Source organism: Musa acuminata, chromosome BXJ2-7, assembly GCF_036884655.1.
Source record: "Musa acuminata AAA Group cultivar baxijiao chromosome BXJ2-7, Cavendish_Baxijiao_AAA, whole genome shotgun sequence".
NCBI lineage: Eukaryota > Viridiplantae > Streptophyta > Magnoliopsida > Zingiberales > Musaceae > Musa > Musa acuminata.
Window position 1 is genome coordinate 12733183 of NC_088344.1, and position 19770 is coordinate 12752952.

At 47.3% G+C, this 19770-nt stretch overlaps 2 protein-coding genes across 3 annotated transcripts; both read right to left on the reverse strand.

The window, feature by feature from the left end:
* Positions 1-12669: 12669 nt before the first annotated feature.
* Positions 12670-13649, reverse strand: LOC135616138 (auxin-responsive protein IAA33-like). Its single transcript, XM_065115320.1, has 2 exons — positions 13049-13649; positions 12670-12971 (listed from the first exon to the last, which is right to left on the reverse strand). Exons 1-2 carry the CDS (start codon positions 13495-13497, stop codon positions 12893-12895), a joined length of 528 nt encoding a protein of 175 aa, XP_064971392.1. The 5' UTR covers positions 13498-13649; the 3' UTR covers positions 12670-12892.
* A 3260-nt stretch (positions 13650-16909) lies between these two features.
* LOC135616128 (galactoside 2-alpha-L-fucosyltransferase-like) lies at positions 16910-19511 on the reverse strand. Of its 2 annotated transcripts, XM_065115310.1 has the most exons (3): positions 19197-19511; positions 17660-18408; positions 16910-17560 (listed from the first exon to the last, which is right to left on the reverse strand). In XM_065115310.1, the coding sequence occupies exons 1-3, from the start codon at positions 19396-19398 to the stop codon at positions 16979-16981; spliced, it is 1533 nt and encodes a 510-aa protein (XP_064971382.1). In that variant the 5' UTR covers positions 19399-19511; the 3' UTR covers positions 16910-16978. The 2 variants fall into 2 exon arrangements, with proteins under 2 accessions (XP_064971382.1, XP_064971381.1); XM_065115309.1 differs by having other exon boundaries at positions 16912-18408.
* Between the last annotated feature and the right edge of the window lie 259 nt (positions 19512-19770).

Below are 19770 nucleotides of genomic sequence, written 5' to 3' on the forward strand. Positions count from 1 at the left end.
GAGAAGTCCACGGGAGCTCGCGGACCAATCCAGGTATTGTCGTTTCCATCGACAAAATGGACATGACACCGAGGAATGCCGTGAGTTGAAGCGGCAGATCGAAGAGCTCATTCGCAAAGGACACCTCGGTCGGTACCTCCAACAAGGTAAGGAGCTTTTGCCCTGCCCGGAGGGCCCTGTTGAGCGGTAGATCGACGTGATAATAAGTGACCCAACATCCGAAGGGAACAGTATGTCCGGACGAAAGGCATACACCCGTGCCGCCGCGACCGAAGCCTCCAGACGCAGACCCGAGCCTGAGGTCACATTCCCGGCCAAGGGGGCCGAGCGATATGAGCATGATGATGCACTTGTAATAGCAGCCAGGATCGCCAACGCCCAAGTGAGGAGGATCATGATCGACACAAGGAGTTCGGGCGACGTGCTCTATCTGGATGCTTTTCAAAAGCTTGGGCTAACTAGAGATGCCTTGGAGCCGATGTGCTCGGCACTCACCGGGTTCACCGGTGACTCAATCTCACCGTTGGGAGCGATCACCTTGCCCCTAACCCTGGGAGTCCCGCTAAGGTCGAAGACGGTGATAGTGACCTTCTTGGTGGTTGACCTCCCCACTGCATACAACGCAATCCTCAGTTGCCCGACCCTCAACAAGATCAGGGTCGTCATCTCCACTTACTACCAAATAGTGAAGTTTCCGACCCACGCCGGGGTCGGGGAAGTCTGGGTAAGACCCCGTGAATCTAGACGGTGCTACTTGACGACGGTCTCATTGCACAAAAGGATGGGGAATGAACGACCCCTGGAGGATCCTTGGGAAATAAAGAGACCGGCCCGACATCCCGAGCCAATAGAGTCCACTAGTGGCTTACCCCTACTGGAGGGTCGACCAGACCGAACAATCAAAATCGGTTTGGAACTCCATGAGCAAGAACGGGAGAAGCTCGTTGGCTTCCTACGGGAGAACGCCAACGTCTTCACCTAGTCGCCAGCTGACATGATGGGTGTCGACCCAAAGGTTGCCTAACATCACCTGAATATTTCGCCTGATGCTCGCCCAGTGAAGCAGAGGCCCTAACGACAGGCTCCCGATCAACAACTGGCCATCCATGAGGAGGTGGAGCGACTTTTGGTAGCAGGCTTCGTAGAAGAGGTCAAGTACCCACGATGGCTGTCCAATGTAGTCCTCGTGAAAAAATCTAATGGGAGTTGGAGGATGTGCATTGATTACACCAATCTTAATCATGTGTGCCCGAAAGACTGCTACCCCCTCCCAAGGATTGACCAGTTTGTCGACACGACAGCCGGGCATGCTCACCGCTCATTTATGGACGCCTTCTCTGGCTACAACCAGATCAGGATGACGCTCGAAGACCAAGAGCACACAGCCTTCTTCACTGATCAAGGGGTATATTTTTACAGAGTTATGCCGTTCGGACTAAAAAATGCTGGGGCTACATATCAGAGAACCGTAAATAAGATGTTCACCTGGCAGATCAGGTGAAATATGGAGGTCTACGTCAATGACATGATCATAAAAAGTCATACGGCAACGGCCCACCTGACCGACTTAGCCGAGACATTTGCCATATTGCGAAGATACGACATGCGGCTCAACCCGACAAAATGTGCTTTCGGCGTCAGCTCCGGAAGATTCCTCGGATTCATCATACACGAAAGGGGAATCGATGCTAACCCGGAGAAGGTCCAGGCCATCATCAGTATGCAGGCAGCTCGGACAATCAAGGAGTTGCAACGGCTGAATGGGAGGCTCGCCGCTTTATCTCGGTTTCTTTCCCAATCGGGTGATCGATGCCTTCCCTTCTTCCGGGCCCTGAAAAACCCAAAGAACTTCCTATGGATGACATAATGCAAGGAAGCCCTCATACGCATAAAACAATACCTGGCCAGCCTCCCCCGCCTTGCCTCAGTCTCTTCCAGGGAGAAGCTCAGTATCTACCTAGCCACCTCCCAACACACGGTTAGCTCCGTCTTGACCAAAGAAGCGTCCGGGGAGCGGCTACCAGTCTACTACATCAGCCACGTCCTAAGCGGGCCCGAGGAGCGATACCAGTCAATTGAAAGACTAGCACTGGCGCTTGTGTTAATGGCCTGAAAGCTACGCCCCTACTTCCAAGCCCATCCAATTGAGGTAATTACTAACTAACCGCTCTGGCAGGTTTTGTCTAAATTCGACGTTGCAGGTCACCTCCTCAAATGGTCGGTAGAGCTCAGCGAGTTTGACATACAATATGTACCAAGAATCGCCATCAAAGCCCAATCGGTAGTCGACTTCATCTCGGAACTGACTCAGCTCGAGGACGAGGATTCTAAGCGGGTTAAAGAAGGATGGGTCCTACGCGTGGACAGATCGGCTAGCTCGAAGGGCATGGGCGCGAGGCTAGTGTTGAAAGCCCCTAACGGATGATCGTTTGAACGCTCCCTTCGTTTCGGCTTTTAAGCCACGAACAACGAGGTAGAATATGAGGCGCTCTTAGCAGGACTCATGTTGGCCATTGAGATGCAGGTAGATGCCATACACATCCTCACCGACTCGCAGCTAGTAGCCGAGCACCTCAGCGGCGGATACGAGGCCTGGGACCCAACCATGTCAAAGTATCTAGTAGAGGTAAAAAGCCTGACCACCAACTCCTCTCGCTTTACGTTATCTAGGGTCCCAAGGAGTGAGAACGAGCGAGCAGATGCGTTGGCTAAACTGGCATCAAGGTCGGATCCCGAAGCCCAGCCCAAGGTCGAGGAGCTTCCTTTCTGCGCAATCGCGATCGCGGCTGTGTCATCGACCGATGCGTAAACTACATGGGTGAAGGAGATGTTACACTTCAAGTGGGACGGGATTTTGCTCGCCGACGAGGCTACGGCTAGCGCTTGCGCCATACGCAAGCATGGTACTTCGAGATGAATGGACGGCTCCATAATAGGTCTTTCTCGCATCCTCTCCTGTGATGCCTAGAACCCGAAGAAGCTCGGTCAGTTCTGGCCGAGGTCCACGAAGGGATTTGTGGAGAACACATCGATGGGTGAACCTTGGCATACAAAATCCTTCGCCAAGGGTACTATTGGCCCACCATGTACCGAGATGCGAAAGCTTATGTACAACGATGCGGCTCGTGCCAAAGGCACGCCCGGACGCCTCGGCAGCCCGCGGTTTCACTCGCCCCCATTAACTATGCATGGTCGTTCGCACAGTGGGGATTGGACCTCCTCGGACCTTTCCCGCTAGCCTCGGGGCAGCGGAGATACATCGTCATGGGAGTGGATTACTTCACCAAGTGGGTCGAAGTCGAGCCACTAGCAACAATCACAGAACGTCGGGTGGGAAAATTCGTGTGGAAGAATATAGTGACTCGGTTCGGCTTGCCCAAGACCATCATCACGGATAATGGGGCCCAGTTCGCCAGTGCATGGTTCCAGGAATTTCACGTGAACCACAAGATTCAACTGAGGTTTAGCTCGGTGGCCCACCCCCAGACGAATGGTCTGGCAGAGGTAACCAACCGATCCATTCTGGACAGGCTCAGAAGAAGAGCGTCCGCAGCCCGATCGGCTTGGGTGGACGAGCTCCCTAGCATCTTGTGGTCCTTGCAGACCACCCCCAAAACCGCAATTGGAGAATCCCTCTACAGCCTTGCATTTAGGACCGAGGTCGTCCTACCGCCCGAGGTGATTATCCCCACCCCTCGGACGGAAAGTTCCGAGAAAAGAACATCAATCGAAGGACTCCGAGCCAGTCTTGACGTGCTTAAGGAGCGGCGTGCTGATGCACACTTAAAAGCCCTCTCCTACAAGAGAGTCGTCACCAGAATCTATAACCGGAAGGTGCGCCCTCGACCGATTAAGTTGGGCGATCTAGTCTTATGCAGAGCTAAAGTTAGCGACCCAACCCGAGCGCGTGGCAAGCTCGCCCCCAACTGGAAGGGACCTTATCGGGTGGTCGACATCGTCGGAATCGGCACGTACCGACTCACAACGATGCAAGGCCACCCCCTACCAAGGACGTGGAATGTGCAGAATCTTAAAAGGTTTTTCATATAATGAAACTGAGTGAGACAATGAAGAAGTCTGAACAAAAAGCTTTCATTCAAAACAAAAATTTGGTTACAGGACCAAACGACCATGTCTTGTAGCACCTTTCGACAAAACATTACAATAGGTCTGCCCTATTTCTCGGGGACTTCCATGCTGTCATCGAAGGGAACTTCTTCAGGCATGTCAACGTCCAAGTCCTCAGGAAAGGAAGCAAAGGGATCTTCCGCCACCTCAAAGTCGGGGTAGTGCGCTCTGAAGCAAGCCAAGGCGACCCGATACCCATACTCGTAGGTAACCTGCCCCGTCCGAGTCAGCCCGAGCTTGAAGCCCAGGATTTTTTGTAGGCCTCGATCAGCTCCTTGTCCTTCTCCAACCGTTGACGAATCTTGTCAGCCAGGGCCCCGGAAGTCACGCGCGCCTCTTCCAACTTCTGGTTGAGCGTAAGCATCTCCCCCTTCGCCAAGCGGACCTCAGCCCGAGTCGCCTTCAGATGCACCTGGAGCTCATTGTTCTGCTCCTCAACCACCTTGAGCTCAGACTTGAGATGCGTCACTTCCGCCTCCAGATCTGATGTGTGCTGCTTGGCCGTAGCCACCGCCTCAGGAGCCACCCCCACGCGGATCTCCTCGATCTGCCTACGTAGCTCGGCATTGTGGTCGCTCAAGCTGCCAATGACTCGGCTAGCGTCGCGCACATGGTCCATCAACGCCATGGTATAGTATTGGCCCTGTAAGGGAAGGAGTCAGAATAATACCACCCAGGTACAGACAGGAAGCCGATGGCGAGATACTTACCCATAGCAGTGACTTGGCAGACTTGCCAAGTAGGACTTCGGAGGACAAGATGTACAACTCCCGAGCCATGTCAGGATGCAGCCCTCCGCGGACGAACAAGGCCACGGAATCCCCGTCAGCCCATATCCGGTCCCTGTGGGATAAGCCACCCCAGCGGGTCGAAGGCCTCGCCCTCCGGGAGGTCGTCCATTGCTCGAACCTAGTAAGGCTTGTCCTTCATGCCCGCAGGAAGGTGGCAGAGTTCGCGAATGGAAGGCTATTGAGGGGCCTTCCCCGCCCCTCCCCTACTAGGGCGGGCCTCACCTCGCCCGAGGTGCCTCCCCGCACGATCGGCCGGTTCAGTAGTGGCTCCTCCCGATTGGGCTATTGTTGCATCAGATCCCTTCGCGACACAGGTCTTTGCTTTCTTCTGAGTCCGACCGGCATCGACCTCCACCGGAGCATCTTTCGAGTTGATCCTTGGTTTGGTTGGTGGGCGCAAGGATGAAACCGACAAAGCTCGCCCCCCGCGCATGGACCTAAGATTCACCATCTCTGCGTGAAAACGTGGGCATCAGTCAGTATTCTGAATGATTCATAAAGACCCTAAACCACCCACTACGGGCATACCTTGAGGCATCGAGCTAAGACCCGCCTCAATCAACCACTACTCAGTCATGTTCCGGATGGCTCCGGAGGCGGGAAGGATCTCCTTAAGCCTCCGGAGGTCCCTGTGCTCATCGCCGTTCAGAACCGGGGTAGTATTATCGATCATGCATGCTGACCACCGGAGCCCAAAACTCCAGCCCCTTGGGTAGCAAATGTAAAAGAAATGCCCCTTCCATCCTTTGTTGCTGGAAGGGGCCCCGCTAACCCGGAAGCCCAACCGGGCTGACAGATAATAACCCCCAGACCCCTTGGAAAGACGGAAACAAGACAGTAAAAGGGATCGAGTCAGCATAATATTGGCATAATAACACTCCCCCAAGAATGCCACCAGATAGCACTAGGAGTTTGGCGCCATCTATGATGGGGAAATGCGCCACCAGGAAATGTAGGAGATAATTATAGGGTGCAAAGGGAAACATAGTCCCGCCTCAAGGGCATCCAGGGTTAAGGCAAAACCCTTGGGGATCGGGTCATACGCCCGTTGCCCTGGCTCGGGGGCAAGAAGAACATAGCCCTCCGGGATGCTGTAGCACTCCCGAAGGTTGCCGAGCGACAACTTTCTCACTGTGGAGTCGAGGTCGTGTGGCCACATCAGGGCTTCAAGGGCCCAAGCCACCTTCTCGTCGGATGACAAGTTGGGACTCGGCGACAACGTTTTTTCCCCGACCTTACTAGAGGAGGAAGGAGAAGAGGGTAAAGTCGAGGAGGAAGGGGAGGCCATCCTTACTGACCTTTGGAAGGTGAGGTAGGAGGGCCGACTCGAACGGAAGCGACGGGGTCCAGAAGGAGCGACTCAACGAATGCCCAGTAGGAGGCGTGCGGGAAACCAACTACGTGCTATTTATAGGAAGGATCCTACTAGCAACGACCCTTCGCGTCATGGGGAGTGGGCGACAGCCCATCGGCGCCTTTCCCACAAAGCACGCAGCATCAAGCAGGCCAAACATCACCCCGCCATAAATGAGGCCTGACATGGCAGCCAAAGGGCACGCGGAGCGAATGTCGAGGCATGGTCTTCACAATTTCGACTCCCGAGAGCCGGCAACTCCACTCGAGGGATCGCCTCCTGGGCTCCCGCACAAACGAAGATGTACTTGGCCACCCGCGTTCACCGATTGCTGCTCCAAGTAGCTGCTCAACCGTAGTCTGTCTGAGTCCACCACTATGCGGCCTGGCCGCCTGAGCCGTGCCCCTCGACGCAGTCTGCCCGAGTCCACCTCTGTGCGGCCTGCCCGCCTGAGCCGTATCCCTCGGCGTAGTTTGCCCGAGTCCACCTCTACGTGGCCTGCCCGCCTGAGCCGTGCCCCTCGGTGCAGTATGCCCGAGTCCACCTCTGCGCGGCCCGCCCGCCTTAGTCGTGCCCCTCGACGTAGTCTGCCCGAGTCCACCTCTACGCAGCCCTCCTACCTGAGTCGTACCCCACGGCGCATCCTGCCCGAGTCCACCTCTACGTGGCCCGCCCGCCTGAGCCGTGCCCCTCGACGCAGTCTGCTCGAGTCCACCTCTACGCGGCCCACCTGCCTAAGCCGTACCCCATGACGCATCCTGCCCGAGTCCACCTCTACGAGGCCCGCCTGCCTGAGCCGTGCCCCTCGGCGCAGTCTGCCCGAGTCCACCTATGCGCGGCCCGCTCGCTTGAGCCGTGTCCCTCGGCGCAGTCTGCCCGAGTCCACCTCTGCACGGCCCGCTCGCCTGAGTCATGCCCCTCGGCGTAGTCTGCCCGAGTCCACCTCTGCGTGGCCCGCCCGCCTGAGCCATGCCCCTCGGCGCAGTCTGCCCGAGTCCACCTCTACGCAGCCCGCCCGCCTGAGCCATACCCCTCGGCGTAGTCTGCTTGAGTCCACCTCTGCACGGCCCACCCGCCTAAGCCGTACCCCTCGGCGTAGTCTACCTGAGTCCACCTTTGCGCGGCCCGCCCGCCTGAGCCGTACCCTACGGCGCATCCTGCCCGAGTCCACCTCTGCGCGGCCTACCCGCTTGAGTCGTGCCCCTCGGCGCAGCCTGTCCGAGTCCACCCCTGCGCGGCCCGCCCGCCTGAGCCATGCCCCTCAGCACAGTCTGCCCGATTCCGCCTGTACGCGGCCTGCCCGCTTGAGCCGTGCCCCTCGGCCGTAGTCTGCCCGAGTCCACCTCTGCGCGGCTTGCCCACCTGAGCCGCGCCCGCGTTTGAGCCGCATACCTCGGTTGTAAATTCCATGATTCCTACACCTCAGCGCCGCCTGCCCTCCCAAGTTTACTGCCTTGACCAAGTCATACCCCACGGTCACGCGTCGCACAGGACGACGGGCCAACAACTGACCATCATGACTGTAATCAAATCAAATATTTAAGTTAGGAATTGATTTTATTTCCTTACTTGTTATTATAATTTAAGGAAATCTTAATCTACTTCCTTGTTTGTTGATATGAATTAAGGAAATAACTATTAAGTATTTCAAATATGCTGATATCATATTTGTTAGTATATTAAATGAAAATAATTTATATTAAATAAATATGAAAATTAAAATAAATTTCCCTTAATAGAGGCTCACCTCCTCCTATTTAAAGGGGAGGGATTTCTCTCCTTCGTTCCTCACCTAATCGAGCCTGGCAGCGGGAGGAACGAGGAGTTACACCCTGTTGACAAGAGAACGAGGAGTTACACCCTGTTGACAAGAGGTAGGTTTCCTTACCTTTCTTAAATTTAAAAGTTTTAGCTTCTATTTTGAATCTTTAAATGTTGAAAGTTTTATAGTTTGAAAAATGTGTATCAATTCTTTAAATGTCAAAATTTTTGTATTAAAGTAATCAGTTAAAGTTTTCATAATATTCTTTGACTCATGATTAAGGTTTTTATTGTAGAATTAAATATGTTAAAAATGTATATGTTTTATATGATATATTTTCTGTATTACAGTTTATCTTTAATCTTGTTTGGATTAAAATCTTGTTAGACTAGAATATGTTATCTAAAATCTTTTTTTGATATTCTTTGATCTGAAATTTAAAATATATTATTCTGAATGATTTAAAATATGACTAGAATATGTTGAAATTTTATATGTATTGAAAACATGATTTTTATTTGAATTTAGAAGGCTATTTCCTTGTATTAAAACTTATCTCCCATTCTCTCTTTTAATGTCTTATGATTTCTAGTCAAATTTAGAATGTTATTTCCTTATATTAAAGCTTTTCTTCTCGTCTATCTTTTAATGCATTATTATGTTTTTATTTATGTTGTTAATGGGTATATGCTATGATATAAAATTGAATATTAATTGGAATGAAATTGCTCATAGGCCAGGCCCAACCCACGGCTCAGGCCTTGGCCCGTAGGCTACCCCAGCCCAACCATTATGGGTGGTCATATGTGACACACATAACTAGTCCATGAGCCAAGGCTGGGCCAGTTTTGTGTAATGCATGCTCAATCATGTATAATGCACATGACCAGTAGATGGACTGACTCAATCTAGCCCAATATTATTGTTGAACTTGAGCCTAAATATTGATTGAACTAAACTAGACTTGATTAGTCTAGATCAATTCAGGGTGATTCCGAATTGATTGACTTATTCAAGTTAGTTTAACCTACATTGAACTTAATCTAGTCTAAATTATACTAGTCTAGGGTGGTTCCAGACCAGTTAAATAAGGATTAGAGATCAATTCAGTTAGGCTCTAGTAAATCGAGTTCAATTGAATCGATTAAACTAGAGTTCAAGTCAATTGAGGGCTAATTTATATTATTTGATATTGATGATATTTGAAAGAGATGTTTTAAATATGTTATTTCATCCCAAAATGGACATGACCAATGTGAGATTATATTATTTTCCTACCGAGAGCAGGTAGGGCGATTCCCTTCGGGGATTAGCGGGTCGTCAGATGTGGCGGCTAGACGGTTCCTCCATCCGCTATTGGGAGGAATGTATCCCCACTTTGGCAGGTGTGGGACACCACTCCATCCGCTGTTGGGAGTGTGATATGAGTTTGCCTCTATCCGCTGTTGGGAGAACACAAACTCATCCCGTAGGATAAAGCCTCTCCATCCGTTGTTGGGGGAGTGCTCCTTCGGGTACTTGATATACGCCAATGGGATAATTGATTGAATTTTGATTATGTATACATTTTGAGTTGACTTTTGGGGTTCCTACTCAGCGTTGCTGAATTTTCTTTGTTTTTTTTTTATTTTCAGAGCAGCCTCCCTCTAGTACTAAATCGGATTCCAATGGAGAGCGGACCTTCCTCTACCGCTAGGTAGAGCCACATGGATGATTCTTGAAGTTAACATCACTATGTTTACTTTTTATTTATGATTCGATGAATAAATGGATTGTAATAAATGAATTGTAATAAATATTTATGAATGATGAATAAAGTGATGTTTATCTATTTGGCCTAAATGTGTGAAAAGATATATATATATATATATATATATATATATATATATATAAATCTAGGATGTCACAATGACCCCCTAGGAAACCTCCCCAACACTAACCAGAGAGCAAACCGACAAGAACAATCACTTAAAGCAGATGAGGGTAATAATAATGACGGGACACGAACTAACGTCACCTTCTCCCGGGTGACGTCTCTTGGGTCACGTAGACCGAGGAGCTACAGGGGTTGCCTGCCTCGATCTGACTTGACAGCGCCTGGCCGAAGCAAACCAAAACGTCGATCGAGGCACATCGCCATCCTGCAAGAGCCTGGTCCTTCATGCCACGCCAACGCCTGTGTCAAACGTTATCCAAGGTACGATCCTACTCCCTACAACCATGCACATCAGGAAACGTTGACCTTCCCTATAAAAACCCTCGCGTTCGGAACAATGGGGGGGGACAACAAATCCCTGAGATTGTCAACTGACTTGATCGTCGGAGGGGTCGGGCCGAGCTCTCCCGACCCGACCTATATGTAGGTACGAAGACGGAGTACCTCCCACCGAACGCCCAAGCGAGGGGTCCCCTCACAGAGAAAACAGTGACCCCGTCGAGATCGGACTACCGCGATCGACTACCTCAACAGCCTCAAGGGTCGTTCAGGAAGATCTCCAATCAATCGGACCCGAACCCAACCGTGTTGGCCTGAGGCCACGGTGCAAAGATGTTGACACTAACAAGGAGAACCTCGAGAGGCTCTTAAATCTACACAGGTTTCAGATAGGAAAGGACTAAAGGAGACGAAGAGGGGGAGGAACTGATCGCCATTTGTTCAAGAAGCGTGAAGCGCGAAGCTTTCTTGGGATCGATGGACCACTAACGAGAAGACGAAAGAGCGAAGTCTTCTTAGGGTTCACAGCCTCGAGGGCGCGCGTGATTTTCTCTATCTAGGGTTTTAATCCATTGCGTTCGACAACCACAGGCCTAAACCGGAACAAAAGACCGGGTCAGTAAGTGGGTTTAGCCATCAAAATTAGCCCATTAAATATAAAGAACGGAATTATAGACATTATATATATATATATATATATATATATATATATATATATATATATATATATATATATATATATATATATATATATATATATATATATATATATATATATATATATATATATATATATATATATATATATTATATCGATAACGATATCTGCATATTAAAAAAGTTAATTAAGTACGACCCTGAAAAGAAAACAGAAGCTAAAATTGTAATCCAAATCCAACAAGGCAATAACATAAACCATGTTGTCATATCATTATAATTGATTTCCACAGGCTGAGTGAGCTCCTTGGAAGAGTACCTAAAAGTCCTCGTCTTCGAGCAACATCTGAGGCACACTCACTCCATGACTGCTATTATCATCTACGAAACATAATGCATGTTTACCTTGAAATAGAGCAGCAAACCAGATAAGGAGGAAGACTAGTTGTGCGTCATGTCAGGGTACTCGACAGTTGACTGATTTATCAGGTTGCATTCCATAACCATGGTTATGGTAGGATCGTCACAGGGCGATTGTGATGAAAAAAAGGAAGACGAACTGTTCCCTCATCTGGTGAGTTGACTGATGAACAGCACAAAGGACAAGAACTTGATGACCTTCATGTTAAGATTGCAGTCGTTGTACTACGCACCGTAATGCTAATGGAGGAGTAATTTAAATTATTTTTTATTTAAATAAATTAGATTAATTTAGAAAAAAAATATATTTTTATATTATGTAAAATAAGTTATCAACAAAGCCTACTCAATAAAGAAAAAAGAAAGTAATATAGAAAAATAAAGAAAATCAGATTCGATGTTGATTGAAGATTTAAGATTTTAAAAATTCATCCACGAAAGTCCATCAATCAAAAATATTATCAACAAGGAAATAAGATAATCTTTTAAGTCAAGTTAAGAATCTTAAGATCATATATTTGATTCAATACAATTATAATTATTTTTGTATATCTTGTAAGAGAGGTTAGAATATTATACTTGGATCGATAAGAACATGAATCAGTGAATTGAGTTCATCTAGCAAGAAGTGCGAGACTTTCATATGAGGGTTCATTCCTTGAGTCAGAGCTGGGAGTCTTCGTGTAATGCCTTCATCTTGTGAATTCGCAAAGTTTGATAATTATCCAGTTCTCTTTACTATTATATTCAAGTAATTATATTTTCATTCCTCTATTTTGAAAAAGAGATTTAGTTGCTGCTACTCATCCGTCAAATGCCTTTTTAAGCAGCAGTAATCTGTCTCTGACTGATATAGAACTCAACCGGGGTGTTTTCAGTGCCAAACATTAGAAAGATACATCTCACCAACCCTTAAATGGAAGACAAATAACATGTCTATCACTTAGTGTCATTTAATGGACACAGGCTCGTACTCATTGGGACTAAAACTTTTGTCTTGTAGAGATGATTTCTAATGCAACCCTGCACAAACGCCAAGCTATCAACGTTAACGCTATAAATGATCTGAAACCTCACCATGTACATGCTGTTGTTATGTATGTTAAGCTCAAGTTTATTACTGTTTAAAATGACAAACACGTTCACAAACGCCTTCCAGTTTTACTTTGGCAACTATCTCGCATGCAGTACAGTAAAGGACATATATGGCTTATAGAGAGGTAGTGGGGTAGGGTGACATGTTTACTTATGGTGGGATGTGCAGGATATTAGGGTTTGGATCGTTGCAGGATAAATAATCTCATATTTACGTGCAAGCTGTCCTTGCTATGCCCTCGATTTAAGCATATAGAAAGATTTCACATTTATACAGATAGAAAGCAAAGTAGAACAGCGATGCTTTCAGCCACAAAGCCCACAGCTAGCGGTGAGAGACATCATTTCATGCCTCTCCAACCTTACAATTCTAACCATAAATCATATCTAGAATTCAAGTAGTAGCCCTGCTTGATAAGATTAAGATTGCACCAAATTAGATACATGTTTATCTTCACAGTTTACACCAGCTACTGCCCTCCACGTTGTTTCCGACGGCTAGCCTTTGCAGGGATGATTCGGATTCTCTTGGCTACGCGAACAAAATCCCTGAAAGAATCCGAAGAAAGGAATGAATGGTCACAACCATGTTTACAGAGAAGAACTAAAATGATTCGCTGACTCACTTCCAGTTTAGATCACCTGCGAGGAGCAGGTCGTCCTCCATGTCCTCATAGGCCACCACGTGACCAGGTACGGCATTGGAGAGTTGGAGCTCCTTGCCACCGCCCTCACCGTGCTCATCGCCCTCGTCGACATCGACGAAAATGCGGCGCAAAGCCTTCGCTAGGCTCTCATAGCTTGTGTGCTTGTCGAGGCAGACGCGATGGCAGATCGAACGCCCCTCCAGGAAGACAGTGACAGGGGGGACGACCGATGCCGCCGCATCGAGGTCCATGGCCGAGAGAGTCAAAAGCTTCCTGCCGATGGGAGGCCGAGGAGGTTGCGCAGGCGCTGCGGTCGCACCTACGTCACCGCATCGTTGGTGAAAGTGAGCGGCGCCGTGGTTCAGGCACCCTTTCTCGTCCCACCGCCGCTTTAGCGCTCCATGGTGCAACGCAACCCCGTTCACCATCTTCACTGCACCGATCGAAGCTTCACTGTCTAAACAAGTATGTGCAACTGCCGCACTGTCCAAAGAAGAATAAAGGGTGTGAATTGAATGCTTATATCGCTTTCTGGTGAGGATTTGGTGAGAAATATTGCTTTAGAAGGTAGAGAGACAGAGAGAGGAAGTGAGTGTGAAGGTATGGTTCAGGCCACGCTCTCGTTTTATAAGGGGGAAGAGCCCAAAGCACTAGGCATAGCTGTGGTTGCTTGCAAGTGAGAAAGTAAGAAGACAGCGTTGCTGCTGCTGTTGTTTTCAGCATGGTGAGGGCTTGTGGGAGAAGTGGACGGTGTTTGTAGAGTGTTCTTTTGGGGATCACAGGGAACGCGTGGAAGAAACGTTGGTGCCCTTCTTGTAATCCGTGGTGGGTTTGTTGCAACCGCGGCCGCTGCGGCCGCCGAACGGCTCGCCGTTTGACTCTCTTACTGTCCTCGGGGCGGCCACTTGGGCCTCTCTTCCTCATGTGATCTTGTCATCGATGTCTTGCGCCTATAGATGTGACCTCTGCGTGTACATACAGCGTGGTGCAAGCATTTACCTCGTTGCTGCAGTGGCCGAGCCGAATCTGCGCATTCATCCACAATTCCACAATGTAAAGGGCAGCACCTGTGTCGCCGTGCTACTTGTTTCGTTCTCGAGGATGGAGACTGTACCCATGAAGCAGCAGGTCATGCCGCTGCATGTGTCCAGCCCAGTTCCAGCTGGGAGTAATGAGCTCGAGAGTGACAGAACAGAACGGCGGTGAAAGGAGAGACCGACGAGACGGGACCGCACGCTCGGCCCATGTCATGGTTCTCCCCGGGATTCGAGAACGTTGTCTGCTGTTGCTGAAAACCTTGGCAAGTGCTGCTCCGTTCGACAAACCTCGAGATCCGTAGGAGTTGACAGCCACGCACGTAGCTCATAGTGCAGTGTGCAAAAGTGGCTTCAAGATCAATCTGCTCGTCTCTAACTAGTCAAAGCTTTTCCGTTCATTACTGTAACTATGAGATTTACATATGACGTCGTGCTCTAAATCCCAGATTTACTGACTAGTTATGACCTTAAGCCAATTGCAGTCTGACATGTGTCCTCCTAGTGAATCTTAATCGGATAGGAAATAGAGCCCTAATGAAATCTCGGGATCGTAGTTCTGACAAAAACCAAAATTTTGTATTCTGATAGAATTTACAAGTACCAACCTGCAATTTTCCATTGGAAGTTCATGAAAGTTTAGGTTGAATTTAATACTTAATTAGTCTCACATCGATCAATTTTATGTTTAGATCCATAATTTAGTTCGAACGTAACTGATAGAATAGTTAATCCGTCAAGCTCAGATAGTAACATTCTATGAATACTGTTTGAATTTAATCCCTAAGTTTTTGGATGATTGATAATAAATATATGCAACTAAGTGAAGTTTATTATATTAATCAAGGGTTATGGGATTTTTTTTTCTTTTTTTTTACAAAGTATAAGATAAAACAAGGCCTATTAGGTATAATAATTCTCTATATTGAACTATAACTCTAAGAAATCAACATTTTTATGATTAAGATATCCTAATTCTCTATAATAAGATGCGAAAATAAATCTTTATGAATTAAGCCTCCAAATATTATGAATGGAAGATTAATCTTAACTCCTTTGCCATCTTGAACATACATAAATGCATGTCAACACTCTGCACATACATCCCAAGCGTACCTTGTCGAGCGATACGTCCCCACAGAGTCAAACTGTGCGTGACGAGAACCCATAGTAAATGGTAGTTGACTTTTGGAGCAGATCCTTAATTCCAGGATTAATAGTTATGTGGCCCGAGATCGACGGATCTAATCTCAAGATCCGGTATAATATCGATGGCATAGATGGTCAGGATGATTCAGGAGAGGCTGTCGCAGATTCTATTTGTTACGTTACGTTTACTGATGAGTTAAGAGGATGACATAAAACAGCACGCCATGGCGGAGACTGGGTGAGTGCTGTAGACACATCGTCGTATTTGGGCTTCCAACACCGAAATGGAGAAGCGTCACTTGCCTGCCCCGAAGTTTCAGCCTTCATGTGCGTCCTCAAGGAGGACGACGACACGTACGTACTGCTCGATGCTTTGGGCCAAACGTTTGAGAAGATTAAGGGGGGATATGTTTTCAAGTCTTGGGATCACTTTCTTTTGGGCTGCTGCTCAAGAAAGAAGCAATGCTGGTTTGCAGGTATCTTCGAATTCCACAAATGTGGGCAAGAAGAAAAGGAATAATACAAATTATTATAATATATTAATATTTATTAAATTTATTGAGTATGAACCAGACCTAATCCCAACTCGATTCAATTCAGAATTGAACTAGAATAACAACCGACTTGATAATTCATCGATTCCAGATTGAATCGAAACTAATCTCGGGCAACTATTTAGATCTATTAGATGTGAACCGATGATTTTATTCACAAACTATTTAGAACTATTTAGATCGATCATTTGAACCCCAATAGTCCGCTCGATCGTCAGGGGTATAGAGGGGCAAGTGATAGTTTGTCCTTTTCAATAATCATATAAATAATTTTTAAAAGATATTTTGATTATTTTATAATTAAATAAAATAAAAAATGATAAATTTACCACTTCTAACGATTAGCTTTGAGGATATTTTAGATAAAAATCTTATAAATATCCCGATCCCTTATTTTTTTTCTCACATAATTAATGCACTCATGATAGTCTAATAACCTCTCTTTGGATCTAATTTTAATCTTTCTAACAATAAGTTTTCAGAATTTTTAATTTTTGAATGATGGACCGACATATAATAATATTTTTAATCTTATCAATAATTGTAAGATAAATAATAATTTATTTATCTTATTAATCGCTGGTGTGGAGTGAGCTTTCACCATGAATGCATCCTCAACCTAGGACTAAAAGTATTAAGTGACTATTGTTTTTGTTAATGTAAGGGAACGGAGTGAACATGATATAACTAATAATGGTTCTCCTATGTATATATATACATGAGTTTCACAAGAGAGCATGAGTATCTTAATTTTTAAAATTTTTATAAAGTATTTTTTATAAATAATTATTTTACTCTTAGTTCTCGTTAGAGCTATCGTCTATACCCTTATATAGTAGTCAAGTATAATAATTCCATCATACCCTTCTTTTTGTTTGAGGGATATCGTATCCCTCTTTCCTCATACGAGGACGAGACGAGTTCAATTGGACTGAGAGTAATAGAGGTGATGATGAATTTAATAGAGATATAGATAAATTATTTTTTTTTTTTTTCAGAGAGACGTGCTTTGTAAAAAAATTTTAAAGTTAAAACAATTTGTAAAAATTTAACAAAGCTAGATTTTTTTTTTTCAGAATTGGCCCATATATATATATATATATATATATATATATATCTCGAGCGCTGAATCTGTTGTGACAAATCATTTTTGATACATTCAAGCGGGCAGTCTAATCAAAGAGCTTGAGGCCCACTTCAACATCTTCACACTGCCTCACGTAAGGGACAACCGCGGATAAGTCAGCACCGCCCTTGCGGGCTCTGCAATCGTAATCTGGGGGCGCGTGGAAGCACGCCTCCGTCGACATGGCGTGGACGCATGCAACGCCAGGCCTCGGATGCCTCAGAAGAATCCATGGCTTCAGACCACCAAGCCCCTGCGCCACGTACCCGAAGGTAGACCAGGCGGTGGTGACCAAAACGTCGCTGAAGCTCAACAGAGTGATCTCCGACCATGCCTTGACGTTGTGGCTCCGTTTGTCCGTGTGCTGCTGCTCCTCATGGCTTGGTTGGTGCACGGTGATCACCTCGCCGGTGGTCGTCGAGTGCTCGTAGTACATGTCCCTGAGCCTGTCATGGTAGCTGGAGTTCAGGTTGGTGACGAGCACCGCCTTCACTTTTGCTGCGTTGCTGGGTGCTGCCGCGGGCTCCTGAGGATTGATGGCCGGCAATATATGCTGGCTGAGCGTGCAGTTGATGATCTGGTTCAGCATTGTCTCGAAGGGAATCGGCACGAGAGGAAAGATCCTGATCTGAATGCCTATTCTCTTATCAGCCTTGGCCAGATAACCTTGGTAGTACCTCATGACATACCCCCATACCGTATTGGTGGGATGGAAAAGGTAGCGTACCAAGTGGTGGAAGACGGTGGTTCTCTCAGGGAAGAGCTGCTGCAGCTCCTCCTCGTACTCGTCGACGAGAAACAGCGAGGGGACGAAGTATTCGTCCGTCCTCAGCAGCAGCCAAGGGATCTTCCGGAGCAGTTGCTGAGCATCTTCACAGTAGAATAACCTGTCCCATTCCTTGCTGTACCAGGGAAGATGAAGGTACACGTAAGCTGGCAGCGTGACCTTCGTGGCAAAACGCATATCGTTGTTGATGATCTTATCTCGAATCAATTTGCCATAGCTCAGAGTAGCGTCGCCCTCGAACCCCCCCAAGTTCTCTATGGGGAAATCTTTAGGTAAGACCCACGACGTGTCGGGGAACGGCTCGCAGAAGAGGTCCTCCATGTCTTGGTCGACGTGGATGAGAAGGACTTTGTCGTTGAGGAGGGCGTAAAGGAAGCCAGAGACTATGCTCATCACCCGGTTGCCGAGGCCGTAGTGCGGTATCCAGACGACGTAGTTGCACTCCATGGGGCCTGTGCTATGGTCGGACTCCAACTGTTGTATGGATCTGTTGTATAGCTCAGTGTTGGGGCCGCACTTTCTGTGGAGGGTTTCGTACCTTCGCAGCTTCTCCACAAGAAAGGGGGAAGGCTTGTGAGGTGATGCCTTGCGGTATAGTGCAGCTTGGAACCGACTGAGGCAGGAGCTTTCGTCGAACCCAGGAGGCAACAGGCCGCCGAGGAGCTTGTCCAACGGTGGCTCCACTGAACCTACAGTGGTCAACAAGTACACGGGTGGGATGAGTTCAGCTACAATGGTTTGCTTAGGAGAGTTAAAGCAAGGGTTTACAGTATTACGTTCATGTATGGCTTCATGCAGACGCAGCTTGCAATTAAAGTGATGTGCTACATTCACAAGAAAGATCGCCTATGATTAAGCTCCTTAGAGGGCACATGATTGTACATTGATTTTGAGTAACTTTTGTACCGCAAATGATGGAAGGGAACATCTAAACAAGCTAATGTTGGTCGATCAAGCTACAACAAAGAAGAATAAGGAAGAGACGAGTATAAGCACCAACTGAAAGTATAATGAATGGTAAAGCTAGGTTTATAGGTACGTGTTCAAGCCTCGTCTAATCCAACTCTAGATGACTACTGGATGGTCAACAACGTTTAACGACACGACGTGCAAGAGACGTTGTCATAAATCTAACTCAACCCATTTGTTTTTCTCGTTTTGTGGATGAATAAGTGGAGATATATTTTGGTCAAACTTATTTGACCTTTTCAAACTAATTCGTGTACCATAGTGTTACATGCTCTTTTCACGTGTCTGTATCCACTTAAATCGATGTCGATCAAAAATGTCTTTTGGTAGGACACCAAATTGTTGACCTACATATATTTCAGAAGAAGAAGAAGAAGAAGAGGAAGAAGAAGAAGAAGATGATGATGATGAAGAAACTTCCATTCAAAACTAATGATCAAGAGAAACTTGCATGAAAAATGCCCAAGATTAAATCAGGAGATCAGTTTGGTGGCAGCAAGGAGTTCACCTATTCCGGCGGTCACACGAATGGTTTGGAGCCATTCCAGGGTTGGCCTCCTATACACCAAGAACGGCACACACAGCAAGCACAGGACCGGGATGACCAGCGACATGACGAAGGTGGTGGTGCTGTTCCTCTCAAGCTTGGCCTCCAGCCCCTCCACCGCAGCTAGGATCCGGCAGCTCCTGCTTCGTTTCATGCTGCCCATCCTCTCCTCGCTCTCATCCGCGCGCCATGGCCACCCTACCGAGCTATATATTTATACGCTTCCTGCTCGGCTTGTGCGCAGAGAATCAAGCTCCACGAAGAGGACCTCAGCAATGACAATGAGGAGCAGTACACCAACTGTGTGCATATATTAGCAAGTTGCACATGAATCCTACACCAAGGATGTTGTCCTCTCACGTCGCCAACCCACTTTTTTGCGCATCACCGTCGCGTTTCGTTTACACCGCTGCATGTTGTGCGAAAGATGACGCGCTCACTCGGTGTCCCAAAACTTTACTCCTCCCAAAATGCTAAGCATCACGACTTACTCTGTAATCCGAGGCACAAGTGATGACCGACATATTCCAAGTGC

Coding starts and splice junctions, on each gene's coding strand:
- LOC135616138 (XM_065115320.1), bottom strand. CDS start 13,497: ATGGTGAACGGGGTTGCGTTGCACCATGGAGCGCTAAAGCGGCGGTGG. Junction 12,972..13,048: donor GCAGGTGATCTAAACTGGAA/GTGAGTCAGCGA, acceptor GGATTCTTTCAG/GGATTTTGTTCGCGTAGCCA.
- LOC135616128 (XM_065115309.1), bottom strand. CDS start 19,398: ATGGGCAGCATGAAACGAAGCAGGAGCTGCCGGATCCTAGCTGCGGTG. Junction 18,409..19,196: donor TCGTGTGACCGCCGGAATAG/GTGAACTCCTTG, acceptor TGACCACTGTAG/GTTCAGTGGAGCCACCGTTG.